At 62.8% G+C, this 13418-nt stretch overlaps 1 protein-coding gene across 1 annotated transcript in view; it reads left to right on the top strand.

Moving 5' to 3' along the window:
- Positions 1 to 259: 259 nt before the first annotated feature.
- LOC124234328 (ATP-dependent 6-phosphofructokinase, liver type-like) overlaps positions 260 to 13418 on the top strand; it is a 28285-nt gene continuing 15126 nt past the window's right edge. The window contains 7 exon segments of the mRNA XM_046651646.1: positions 260 to 535; positions 6235 to 6308; positions 9437 to 9514; positions 11556 to 11745; positions 12413 to 12578; positions 13057 to 13101; positions 13353 to 13418. The exon segment at positions 13353 to 13418 is cut by the window's right edge and continues 11 nt beyond it. Of these exon segments, the coding sequence (XP_046507602.1) occupies positions 451 to 535; positions 6235 to 6308; positions 9437 to 9514; positions 11556 to 11745; positions 12413 to 12578; positions 13057 to 13101; positions 13353 to 13418 (704 nt within the window). The 5' untranslated portion in view covers positions 260 to 450.

Here is a 13418-nt window from a genome sequence, read left to right as displayed (position 1 = left end):
CGCCCAGGGATGTGTTTGTTTGTGCGCCCATCCCCGCCTCAGCCCTCCCTCGGGTCCGGTTACAACACGGTCTAGACATTGTCAATGTTTTTGAGAAGCTTTGCTACAGGTTGTATTCAATAGCACGTGGACGATTACGAAATGGACTCTCCACAAACGTGACGCCCTTGTTGCCCTGAACCGGTTCAGAAACTTAAACGGAAAAGCTGGGCCAAGGTCGCAGCTCCCCGCTGGGGGGGCAGGGGGACCCCGGGACAGCCGCGCAGGCACTTCCAGAGCGGGGCGCGCTGGGGCTGTCGCGCGGCCGCCCCCAACCTGCGGCCGGGGCAGCGGTGACCTCACACGTGGCGCCGGGGGCGGGGCGCGCGGCGCGGGGCGGGGACGGCGACAGCGGCGCGGAGCGGCGCGGCTCGGGCAGGGAGCGAGCGAGCGGCCCGTCTCGGCGGCGCCATGGCCACCGTGGACCTGGAGAAGCTGCGGATGTCGGGGGCCGGCAAGGCCATCGGCGTGCTCACCAGCGGCGGCGACGCGCAAGGTGGGCGGGTGCGCGGGGCCTGTCGCCGGGCGGGCGGGGGGCTGCTCCCTGTCCCGGTCGGGCCCCTCCGGGGGCGCCGGCCACCCTGCTGGTGGACCTGCGGGCGCGCGGCCGGCGGAGAGCCCTGGGCGCTGCGCCTTCTGTCCCCATCTCAGTCCGCGTCCTCGGACCCGCCCCGCGCGCTCCGGCCCCGGGCGTACGTGCCGCCCGCCACGGCCTCCGCTCCCCGCCCTCGCGCGCCCGCCGCCGGGGGTGTGTCTGCGCGGGGCGGTGGCCCGGCGACAGGCGCGCGGGCAGTGCTGGAGGGGGCACATGTCTGGAGGCGTGTTTCCTGGAGGCCACGCCGAGCGTAGGCTCCCCATGGTTGGGTAGGTCTCCGCAGGTCTCCAGAGCGAGGCTCTTCCTGGTTCCGACTTGGAGACACCGTGTTTCCTCCAATCCAGGGCCCTCTGAAGTTCGCGCCCCATCCCTTCCGCTGCATCCAGCTCCATCCGGCTGGCAGGGGTGGGGCGGCCGTGGCAGACCTACCCAGGACAGCCCCTCCTCTTTCCTCTAGTTTTGGAGCCCGGGTGGGGACAAGGGTGGGATGGAAGGTGCGCTGTCTGGGCGCTTGGGGAGTGTTCTTTAGCTCAGACCTGTTCCCACCCTCCTTGTACAGGGGCTGCCCAGGGTCCTGTAGCTGAGGTCCTGGCAGAGGGGGGAGAGTGCTCCACCTGGGGTCTATCCTGGCAGTTCCTCTCCTGACAGCCTGGTCCTGTCCTGCCTGCCTTTCCCGGCACCTCTGGCCCAGCATGACCAGCGTGGAACCTGTCATGCTCAGCCACACGGACACACCACACACCCTGAACCCCAGGAGAGACCTTAAGTAGACCAGGAAGCAGGGCTGGGAGAGGCAGCACCAGCACGCTCAGCTGCCCCGCTGGGCCTGGTCTGTCTCCTTCGAGATCAGAAAGTGCAGACACAGCTTCCTCCGCCTTAGGCCCCTGACCCCTCCCTGCTCAGAGCAGGGCAGAGGTAGGAGGAGGCTCTCACGGCCCCGGGAGGACAGAAAGAGTCAGCTGCTGTCTGCATCCTACCATCCGCATCCCCACTGCACAGGTCCCTCCTGCAGATTCTGGCTGAGTGGTCTGGGCCTGGCCCGGCCAGCGGGCAGTGTGCCCTGATGCATGTCCTCGGCCCCGCCGTGGCTAGAGGACTTGCTGCCTGTTGCTGGGCAGTGGCAGCTCCCTAGAGCAGACCCAGTGGGCTAGGGCTGGGGCCAGCAGGCTTAGAGGGTGGTCTTGGCAAAGCATCATCCCGTGAGATTAGCCCATGGGAAAGGCCCGGTGCATGAGGACAGACACATCCTCAGAGGGCTGGACCCACCTTGCCAGAGAGGCACAGAGAGGCGTGTGGGGCCCTGACTCCCATGGCTCTTGCGGGCACAGGGGTTTCTACCCTAGTCTCCTGTGTGTGCCATGGAGACAACAGCACTGGGGGACAGGGAGCCGGGGGCAGGGAGGATAAATGGCATGCATTTAGGCATGGGTACAAAGCCCTGTGAGTGGCATGTTCCTTCCCTCCCCTGGCACAGACAGAGGACACGGGGTGAGTGGGGTTGGCTGAAAGGCCAGGGAGGAAGGGGCCCCAGTAGTGAGGGTGCTGCCAGCCTGGGGAGGCCAGCCGGCTGAGGGCAGAGCCTGTCTGAGCTGTGCTTCTCCACTTGGTGCCTCCCACCGAACAGGCAGCGTTTCCTGGACGCGGCTGGAGCGTGGCCACCAGTGCGCCTGCTGGCTGACTATTGGTCCCTCACCTCATGCCTTTCTCTGCAGGTGGCTTTGTGTCCCAGAACCCCTGGCAGCTCTGGCCTCACTCTGTGTGCTCTCTCCAACGTGTAGACGTCCTAACCGCGTAGATGTGGTAGCTGGTGGTTTTCTGGTTGGGGCTGTGAGAGAGGACTCCTCCACAAACTTGCCCAGTTTAGGGCTTGGGCCCGATGCCAGGAGGAAGATGCAGGGGCCAGCTGGTGCTCTGGGGAGAAGGGAGCCTTTCTGTTTTGCAAGTGTTGAAACCAGTCAGTGGGTGTGCGCCCTGGGCTGGCTCACCCTCTTGCCAGCATTTCTCCTGGGATCTGGCTCCAGGCGGCGGGTGCTCAGGTTGCCATGAGGGCCCTCTATGTCCTTCCAAATAAAGACTGACCTTGTAGGGACCTGACGGGGCCATGTGGGCCCTCCCATGTGGGCCCTCCTGAGTGGGCACTGGGCTGACAGCAGCCAGGAGAATGGGCACCCTCATGTGCACTTTCCTTCCAGATGCTCCAGTCTGCATTTGCTGGAAGGTGTGAAAACCAGGCAGCCTCACGGAGTGGAGGGCCAGCCCCAGGTCCTGGTTGGCCTTGACCAGCCGTGTGACTGACCCCAAGCACTTCCCTCAGGCCTCAGTTTCCCCTTCTGTAAATGGGGGGAAGGGACAAGACAGGCCACCTGGCAGGTTCCTTCCAGCCAGCCTGGAGTCCGTGTCCTCTGCGGGCTCGGGGCCTCCCTTCCTACTGGCCAGGAGGGTCAGAGTTGAGGGAAGACAGTTGTCCAAGGACATCAGAGCAGAGTACTTCGTGCAAAAGTAGCTAGACATTCATAAAACAGCCCAGCTCGCCCACCGTTTCCCCCTCGGCTCCACCTGGGGCAGCCCCTCCCAGCCTTTTAAGTCGTGCCCACGGGTCTGCCTTCTCCCAGTGGATGGCCTGTATCTGCAGGTGAGGGTTTTGCTCCCAGCACCCCCCCCCAACCCCCATCTTGTTGTGTCCCAGCCAGGCGCCGCGTCTACAGTCCACTGACAACGAAGTCTTGGTCTGCAGAGCTCAGTGTCACCGCATGGTCACCACTTTCTTGTCCAGTTTGTTTTTCCAAGGACTAGTTGTGAAGAAAAGCCATGTTAGGGACAAATGCATCGACCTCAGACATCCTTTTGGTCGCTTTGTCGGTTTCCTCCAACAGGGAGTCAGGGTCTGCAGTCTCCCTGGCCCAATGTGGGGGGGGCGGGTCTAGAGGTCGAGGGGTCGCGAGGTCGAGGGGTGCCTCCTCAGCTGGGAGACAAGCTGCTCTGCTGCCCGCCGCTCTCCTGGCTGGGTGGGGCTCTGGCTGCCGCCCGGGTTTGTTTTCAGAAAGACAAGCAGATTGAAGAGCAATTAAAAAGAGCCTCACGGCTTAAGGTGAGGTTTGGGGAAATGCACACCCTCAGGCCACATTTCCATGGCAGCCAAACAGTCTTATTCCACAACTCTGGAGTAACACGGTCCTCCCGGTACCCAAACCCTGACCCTGGGGTCTCTTCGCTCATCGGGGGCTCCGGACAAGCCCACCAGGCTGGCTAGTGAGACGGCTGTGACCCCAGGGTTGGACTGCCCGGCAGCACACGCAGCCAGGGCTGACCAGAGAGACCTCCGGGTTGGACAGTGGGCCTGGGTCCCTGGCCACTGCCCCCTCTACTCTCTCTCCTCGCCCGTCGGGAGCCGGTAGCCTCCCTCCTGCCTGCCAGAGGTGAGGCTGGGACCTTGAGCCTCCAGTGGGCCCAAAGTGGCCTTACCTAGCAAGGGCGGCCAGGGAGGAGGCCGGACGCCTCTGCCAGGACCTGGGGCTTGATGGGTGTGGGTGGGGGGAGAAAGCTCTGCTGCTGTCTGACCTCCCTCACCACCCCACCCTGGTGAGGGCAGGGAGGGCAGGGAACCTGCGGCCCACGGGCCCTTGACCTTGGGCAGCAGGACTTGCGACCTTCACGGCAGGCCCTTGGGGGGCAGCTCAGTTGTCCGGAGGTAGGGGGCTCTTTGGGCTCCTGTCCACTGACTTCAGCCTCCATAACCCCACCTTCACCCCTCGGGGCCATGAGACATTTATGGTTTCTTTAGAAATGAGGTTCTGCTGGAGTCGAGTGTGTAAGCCGCGAGGGTTGCCAGCTCAGGTCTCTGCCGCCCTGATGTCTAGACACCCCTGGCCCTGGACACCAGGCAGCAGGAGCCTCAGCTGCCGGGTGTGGATGGGGCCTCTCACTGTGCCTGAGGAGGGGCTCCGGCAGGTCCCCTGTCCTCCCTCTGGGACCTCGGTTTCTCGTCTGGAGAGTGGGGATAGGGGCGCACGCCCCGTCTGCATCTGCAGGAGCCCTGTGCCCTGCGCTGGGCTCTTCCGAGGTGCTCTGCAGCCCTTGGGGCATCTCTCAGACCTGCTCACACCCCTGGGCCCTGCCTGCCAGGCTGGAGACCCCGTGAGACTTGTGTAACAGGGTAAAGGTCGAGAGTCCGCACGCTGGGGTTGCCTTGTGGAGCACATGCTGTGAGGGACCCCTGAAGCGATGGCACTCCTGTGGGATTGCCTGAGCAGAGGGCACTGCCCACCTCTCGCTCGGGGGACCGGAGCACAGCCCTCCTGGGGGCACGGCCACGCCTGGCGTTTACAGCGGCCTCCTCCAGGGACAGGCTTTCACAAGCTCGGGGACAGACCACGGGGAGTGTGTGTGTCCTCTGGGCTGGGACTGCTGGGAGGAAGGCGGGGGAGTAGGGGGTAGTCCTCTCTCGTGGTTCAGCCCCCAGCCCCCGCATCCGGGGACGGGCCCCAGGCCAGGTGACCGTGGCCGTCTTTCTTCCTCTCTGGGGACTTGGGGACAATCCCGCCTGCTCCTTTTGTTCTGAACCACTCATCTCTCTTGTGACCTGGGCTCTCAGGAAAGAGGGTTTGAGGCAGAACGCCGACAGCCATGGAGTTCCAGGCTCGGCAGGGGCCTCGCCCATCCCTGGCCGCTGCCAGTATGGGGCTGGGCCACCCGGGGGGCCCGCCCTGGGGCTGCTGACCAGGGTGTTTGCCTGGACCTGGAGGCCTGCTGCCTGGGTGAGGCCCTGTCCCACCCTCGGACAGCCACAGAGGCTGCTGCCCACACACTCATGGGGCCACCCCCTCCCCTGCCCCCTGAATGTTCCAGGAAGCTACACTGCAGCAGCGTAGCTGCTAGGGACAGGGGCCAGGGCTGGGGGACAGGGAAGAGAGGTGACCCTCCTCCCCTGAGCCTGGTGGCTCCTGTGTGCAGGCTGAAGGGCAGGAGTGTGAGTCCACTCAGCTGCCCTGCCTGAGGCCGCTGGACCTCCCAGCGCCCCAGGACTCTGGCCCTAGGGGCAGGCAGGGCTGTCCCCTGCTGGTTGGGGATGGAGAGGACACTGCCCTCCTCTCCTGTCTCGCGGAGCCTGCCCTCGGGAGCGCCTGGGGTCCATAGCAGAGCATGACGGGTGGGCTTGGGGGTGCTGCCCTCAGTGTCCCCTCTGCCTTCTGTTTTCATCTTGGGACCAAGAGCCCACCTTGCTCAGATTCCCCTGGTCGGGATCTGCCCTGGGGGCCGGGGGGCGTGGGGCTCCACCGAGCAGCAGAGGCTGGTGGGGGGGACCACGGGAGTGCATGAGGCAAGAGATGATCTGGAACCTTTGCACACTCTGGTCTTCAGGCTCAGGCTGATGAGGCCCAGGTAGGGATTTTCCTGGTGTAACTCTCGGGGGAGCTTGATTCCAAATACTTGGAAGCTGAAACGGCCTCCTGGGGTTCACCCTGTGCCTGATCTGGTGACCCAGGTGACCCAGCCTGGACCTCGCACTCCTGGCTCAGTCTCTGCTGAGATGCCGGGCGGGGTGGCCCGGGGTCCCGACATCTCTGCATCCCAACTGACAGTGTTGCCCTGACTCCTTGCAGGTATGAATGCCGCCGTCAGAGCTGTGACGCGCATGGGCATTTACGTGGGAGCCAAAGTCTTCCTCATCTATGAGGTAAGGCTCGGGGCAGATCCGTGGCCCCCACGCTGGCTGAATGGACTGTGTGCTCGGGTCAAGAGTGATGGGGAGGAGAGAAGTGAGGCTTGGGGGAGACAGAAAGGAGACCTGGTCCTGCCCCACAGTCTCGCTAGTCCTCATTCAATCCCGGAGGCCCAGGCTAGGGGTGGGGTGGCACGGAGGCTGCTCAGGACGAGGTGGGCGGGAGGGGGCCCGCCCTCCAGCCTGGGTACTCGTGGGTGCGCTGTGTCCCTTGAGAGTGGGGTGCTGCAGTGCTCCCCTGAGACCCGGGAACCCCAACCCCCCGTCTTTCCAGCCTCATCCTCCTCTGACCCCCAGCCCTCCTGCCCCATCTCCCAATCGTGTTTGAATCACCCACCAGCCTCCTGGGGCCAAAACACCAGAGGATTGTTCTATGTCGTTCTGGCGGGAGTTGATGCCCCCTTAGCCTCATACCTGCCCTCCCCCCACCCCCCTTTAAGATTTGGGGCTGACCCTCCAGGCTGGGTATTTTCTCTCTCTCTCTCTCTCTCTCACACACACACACACACACACACACACACACACACCCACGCACACACTCTCTCTGGTGGGTACAGCATCCTGTGGTTTTCCGGCAGCATTGTGTTACGCACTGTGTTACTTTGTTTTTACTTTTTACATAGAATGCTTCGAAGCCTGGCCTGCTCTGCTCTCCCTGGGGCTTCCCTCCTCCACTGGTCCTGGCCCTTCGCCCTGGCTGTCCCTTCACCCAGGCCCCGGGGTAGGCCGGTCCACACCACCCTTGGCTGCACAGGGGAGGGGATCTGAATGAAAGGACTCCTCCTACCCGCAGGGCTCTGGACCCTCAGACCAGGCCTGGATGGCTGGGACCCTGCAAAGCCCTAGGTCATGTTTGGGAAGCAGATCTCCTCAAAGTCTCAGGAGCCAGGCAGGTGGGGCCTACACCCTGATAAGGGTCTAGAACCTTCTGGAGGACAGAGTGAGATTCTCCAGGGAGTGGCCTCGTTTCCTGGACAAGCAGTGTCCAGACGGGGAGGAGTGGGTCTAAGTCCCAGCCCCCTGAGATTGTGCATATGTGGCAGGTGTGTCCTTTCACCTCTGTAGGGGAGGAAGACATTTCCTCTACCCTCTCTGGGTTCTTCTGGCTGGAGAACGAATTAAATTCACATGAGACAGAATAACAGGAGAAAATTAATCAAAGCTTTAGAACATGTATACATGGGAGAGGCTCAGGCAAGCTGAGCAATTCACCAAAATGGCTGAAGCCCCCACCTTAAATATCATCTTCAGCTAACGACAAAGGAGGACGTTGGGGCTGGGGGAGTCAGTTACAGGAGGTTACCAGACAAGCACAGTAAACAGGAATAAGATTATGCAGATTTAAGTCCTTGCCTTCAGCATTGATAAGAGTTTCTAGAGATAAGGTCGTCCCCCCTTCTTCCTGGTACAGAGAGGGAGACACCTTTGCAGATGGAGATTTCCTTTACAATGTAGATGTTTCTTAACAAAGCGTAAGTAAACTCTGCTTCTCAGAGCCTCCTTCCCACCTGCAGTTTTTAAAAGTAACCAGCCTAAAATAATCCTCATGCCAAAGAGACATATCTTGGGGTGGCCAACTCCCGTCCCCCACACCTCCTTGACCTTCGATTTCTTCTTCTGTTAAGTGGGGATACCTGTTCCTTCCTCGTGGGGATGTAAGGGCATGAGAGCTATGCAATGTTGTGAGTTGAAGCACTTTTCACAGCTGACACCGAGAGGGGCTCAGTGAATGGGACTGTTTTTATTCACCCAAGAGCCCAAACTGGATCTTCGGGCTCAGAGTGGACACAGGGAGAGTGGGCAGAAGTGTGCTGGGCCTGCGGCGAGTCCTGAGCCTGCCTGGGGGCCTGGCCCAGGGCGGGGAGAGGGGACGGGTGCCCAGGACCCTGCAGACCCCATGATGGGACAATAAGCATTGTTCCTCCTGAGGGGAGGAGGCAGAGCTGGGCTGGGCTCCAGCCCCAGGCAGGAGCAGTGGCTCATCTGCTGCCGCTTCACTGGAGGGGCTGGGAGGGCTGCACGGAGGAGGTGGCCTGCCTCGTCTGGGCATGATGGTGCCATATCTTTCTACTACTTATAAATGCATGTGTCCTACACACAGACTATGTAAGAACTCCTGCTAATAAGGGGCAGGCCCCACGAGAGAAGAGATGGCAAGACACCAGGACAGGCACCTCTCGCAGAGGCTGTCCAGATGGCCCAGGGCTTATGTTGTAGGAAGACAGCACGTGGTCCACATGGAAGTTCAAGTTAGGGCCACCTGAGGGCTGACATGCCGCCCTCGGGCTCACAGTAGCTCTGCCCAGTGCCGTGGGCTGTGCGCCTGGAAGCCCTGGCCACGTTGCCGGTGGGCAAGGAGGCAGCACAGGCACATCCAGGTGCCATGTGGTGATGCGGTGACAGCTGCTCAGTCCCCCAGCGACTCAGGGGTCCTCCCCCAGGAGACGTGTGCCTTCTCAGCAGCCTCACTTTAACATTTCCAAGCATGAGCCCTCGCAGTGTCCACCAGCAGTGCACAGATCATGACTGTGGGGTGGCACAGTGGACGTGGGCGTAGCCATGACAGCACACAGTTCCGTGGGGCCTCGGGGATGCCAGGTTGAGGGAAAGGAGCCAGACACAGAGGGGACAGTGTGCTGTCATTTCTGCATCTAGTCGACGCCCTTAGGAGACAGGACAGTGGGTTCCTCAGGGAGGGGAGGGTCCTGGAAGGGCAGGGGGCAGCTGGGCACTGGGCTCGTTCTGATCTGGGAACAGTGACCCAGGTGTGGCCAGGAACCCTCGTCAGTCGGGCCCCTGCGAGGGGGACCCTGTGCTGAGGGAGTGACGTGCTATAGTTGATAGTCTGCATGCCCTGAAGAGGGTGTTCTGGAGGCCCAGCTGGGTGCCCCAGGCCCCTCCCCCGATAGCCCATGACAGCTGGCTGACCCCGCCTTCGTTGCCCATGGTGCTGGGTGGTCAGGGCCCTTGGGCCTGCTTCCTGCTGGTGGGGTTTGGGCTGAGGTTTGAAGTGCCCTGCCCCCCACGGCAGTGCTGTCTTGCTGCTGGGGCCCCTATCTCATGCCTGTCCCCTCTGGTTTCAGGGCTACGAGGGCCTCGTGGAAGGAGGAGAGAACATCAAGAAGGCCAACTGGCTTAGCGTTTCCAACATCATCCAGCTGGTAAGGCCTGTGGTGGGGAGGCCTCTTCCTGCCTGTGAGTGCACATGCACAGACACACACGGACACATAGCTGTACACGCAGACACGCACAGAGAGACACACACAGACACACAGATGCACATGCAGACACACAGACACACATGGACACACAGATGCACATGCAGACACACACGCAGAGAAACAGAGACACACACACACAGACACACACACATGCACATACCAGCCCACTGGGGCTCAGCTCCAGGCTGACCGTGTCGTCCTCCTGCCTTGGGGTCTTGGGGATGTGGTGGCCCCGGGACATCTTTGATACGATTGTTCACTCTCACTTTCCATATAGGGGTGTGTGGACAGGAGAGGACACTTTGGAGAAGGCGTGCCACAAGCTCTGAGTGGCCTCTCCACACCTCCCCCGGCCGTCCCATTCTTCATCATCGCTCTGAGCCTCTAGTGCCCGAGGCCACGGGCGAGCCGGTGTCTCCCTCCAACTTGGGGTGGGTGGCGGGGGAGCACCTGCGGGGCCAAGGATCCCTGGGAGAGGTGGTCTGGGCCTGATCTCCAGGGGGAGACCTTTGTCCCCCACAGAGCTGGGGCCATCCTGCAGGTACTTGTCACCTGTTTATCCCCGGCCACGAGCTGATGCTGCTTATGCAAGCGGCCAGTTGTCCCCATGAGCCACACGTGAGTCAGCGGGAGTAGTGGGTGGACTGGCCTGGACCCCAGTGCCCAGAGGCCTGCCCCAGGTCTCGTCCAGGTGGGGCCAACCCGTATGTGCCGCCTGCCCCTCTTCCAGATCAGATGTCACCAACGGGCCTCGCTCTCTCAGGCGCCCGTGGGACAGAGCTGGTTTGTTGTCCCAGCCCTGGTCGGTCCAGTGGGGCTCAGACGAGCCTTGTTCTTGGGCTTCGTCAGCCCCCACCCCTGTGTCCTCCTGCTGGGGAGCACGGCCCTCAAGCCCCCTGTCATGGAGTGGAGCTACGAGCTGGTCACCACCGTCCTCCACCCCAGATGTCCAGGGAGGGTGGCCTGTACGCCCCTGGCTAGATCTGGCCATTACTCTCTGACTCTGTGTTGAGGACGGCTGTGGCCTCTCTGTCCTGAGTGACCAGCCTAGGAAAGTGGCTTTGGGCCGAGTACTAAGCTGGGATGTGACACTGCATGAAAGGTGGGCAGGTGAAAGATGTGGGGAAGAGCTGGTGCTCGGGGAGGAGTGAGGAGTGAGGAGCAGCAGGGGCAGAGGGCAGGAGCGGGCAGAGGGTGCGGCAGACAGGGCAGGAGGGGGCAGAAGAGGTGGCGGGGCAGAGGAGACGGAGGGGGCAGGGGTGCAGAGGGGGTGGGGGGGGCCGGAGGGGGCAGGAGGGGACAGAGGGGCAGGATGGGCTCTGGGAGGGAAGGCCAGCTGGGTTGGGCATCTCTGGTTGCGTTTCCAGGAGGAGCCCTGGAGACCCTCAGGCGGTTTGCAGGCACAGAGGGAGGTGTGGGCTCTGCTTTGAGGGCAGTGCCGCCAGGCTGGCCTCTTTGAGCCTGGGGCCCACGCCCGTCCAGGCGGGTCTCAGGAGCAGCATGGTGGGGCCCGGGCACTTTGTTCTCAGGTCTGGCCGAGCACAGTGGGCCTGTGGGTGGGCTGTGGGCAGGGCCCTCGAGGGAGCCCAGGGCTGAAGCTGACCAGGGAGAGGCTACATGAACCCTGGTCTGAGCTGCCTGAGGTGTGACCCTCAGGGCTCAGGAGCTCCTGCATTGGTGCCTGCGCGTGTGTGTGTGTGTGTGTGTGTGTGTGTGTGTGTGTGTGTGTGTATGTTGCACTCTACAGATTTCAGGGCCTGCCCACTGCATTACCTTGTTTGAACTTTCTGAGCCCGACGGGTGGACGTCCTTCTCGTTGTACCTGGGAGGAGAATGGCCCAGGGAGGTGGGGACGCTACCCAGGCTTCCAGAGAACTTGGGGTCCACCGGTCCCCTCCTGCCCAGTGCCAGGGTCCCTCCAGTGCCTCCAAGGGGCCCTTCTGCCGCTCCGTTGGTCAAGTGTCCTGTCTCCTCCACGCAGGGCGGCACCATCATTGGCAGCGCCCGCTGCAAGGCCTTCACCACTCGGGAGGGACGCCTGGCAGCGGCCTACAACCTGGTCCAGCGTGGCATCACTAACCTGTGTGTCATCGGCGGGGACGGGAGCCTCACGGGCGCCAACGTCTTCCGCAGCGAGTGGGGCAGCCTGTTGGAGGAGCTGGTGAGGGAAGGTGGGTCAGCGGCCCGAGCCTGGCACCGAGCAGCTTGGGGCGGGGGCTGGCCCAGGGTGGGGATGCAGGGGCCCCTGCACCCACTTTGCCACTGCAGGGCAGTGGGAACATGCAGGGTGAGGGGAGCAGGCAAGATGCTGTGTGTTTGCTGGGCGGGAGGAGTGGGCCTGGCCCCCAGGACGACCCTGGACAGCTCAGGAGCCGTTGGTCCTGGTTTGGCCGGTAGTGAGGTCAGTGTTGGAGCTCGAGGCCTCTGGGGACCCAGCGTCAGGGACCCCCAGGCAGTGCCTGGCCTCCGGGTGGCGGACAGCAGTTGCTGGTCTGACTCACCTCCATGGTGAAGACAAGTCTCTGTAACTGATTCCCAGACGTGGGTTGCAGACTCCGCCACAGTTTGCTGAAGCGTAAGAGTTAAAATTCGGTAACAAATCAGACGCGAAGTCCCGAGGCTGCTGGTGGGAAAGTGACCTCTTAGCTTCATCAGTTCTGTGCCACTTGTGGGGTCCCAGAGATTAGGGGGTGTCCTCTCCAGGGCTCTCTCCTGGTCCGGGTGACCCGTCTACACTTGGCATCGATGGGGGACGGGGCCCTCTCTTCCCGTGTCATGGCCCCAAGGGAGCTGGGTTGGGCGGTGGGGCCTCAGCTGGGCATCCTGCTCCTCGCCCAGGCAAGATCTCGGAGAGCACAGCTCAGACCTACTCGCACCTGAACATCGCTGGGCTGGTGGGCTCCATCGATAACGACTTCTGCGGCACCGACATGACCATCGGCACAGACTCAGCCCTGCACCGCATCATGGAGGTCATTGACGCCATCACCACCACCGCCCAGAGGTGAGTGAGGCCCGCAGCCTCTCAGGGCCTCCCGGGCCACCAGGCGGGTGAGCTTGGGATCCTGTCTCCTGGCGACGGGGTGAGGCCACTGCTCTGCAGGGGTCCTAGCTGTGCAGACCTTCTCTGTCAGGCCGCCCTCCGGCCCTGGGGTGATGGTGTTCCCTGGTCCTCGGGCTACTGGCTACTGACAGCCAGGCCCAGGCGAGGTGAATGGCCTTCAGCCTTAGCAGCAGAAGATCCATGAAAACCAGCCTGAAGGCACAGAGGTGGCTTTCAGGGCAGAGACATGGCTGCCCTGGGTGAGAAAGGCTGACTGTCCTTTGGCTGCTCCCGTGTCCGCCGTGTTGCCCAGGCACTCCCCTGACAGAGGGGGGCTGTGGGCAGCGTGGCACGGCCCCTGTGGCTCCCGGGAGGCCGGGCCGCAGAGCTCAACTCAGGGAGGCTGGGCACTGACACTTCGCCCTGCTCTGTGTCACAGCCACCAGAGGACGTTCGTGCTGGAGGTGATGGGGCGGCACTGCGGGTAAGGGGGCTGCCCTGGTCGGCCCGGGGGCCCGGGGCTCCTGGGGAGCAGGAGTGGGGTGTGGTGCCCTGTTGTGCCTGGCCCATGGTGGGTGCTCATTTAATGCTGTCGGTGTGAGAGTGGGGTGTGGGGAGTCCCGACTCTGGGGCTGGATGCGGCTCAGAGCGGCACCTCCCTGTGACCTGGGGTCTGGGCCGTGGTGCTAGGTCGGGGTCCCACCTGCTGCAGCCCCTAACGCTCCCCTCCTGCAGGTACCTGGCCCTGGTGTCCGCCCTGGCCTCGGGGGCCGACTGGCTGTTCATCCCCGAGGCCCCCCC

Source organism: Equus quagga, unplaced genomic scaffold, assembly GCF_021613505.1.
Source record: "Equus quagga isolate Etosha38 unplaced genomic scaffold, UCLA_HA_Equagga_1.0 73442_RagTag, whole genome shotgun sequence".
Taxonomy (NCBI): Eukaryota; Metazoa; Chordata; class Mammalia; order Perissodactyla; family Equidae; genus Equus; species Equus quagga.
Note: the sequence above shows the minus strand (reverse complement) of the source record. Positions and strands in the feature narration are given on the sequence as shown.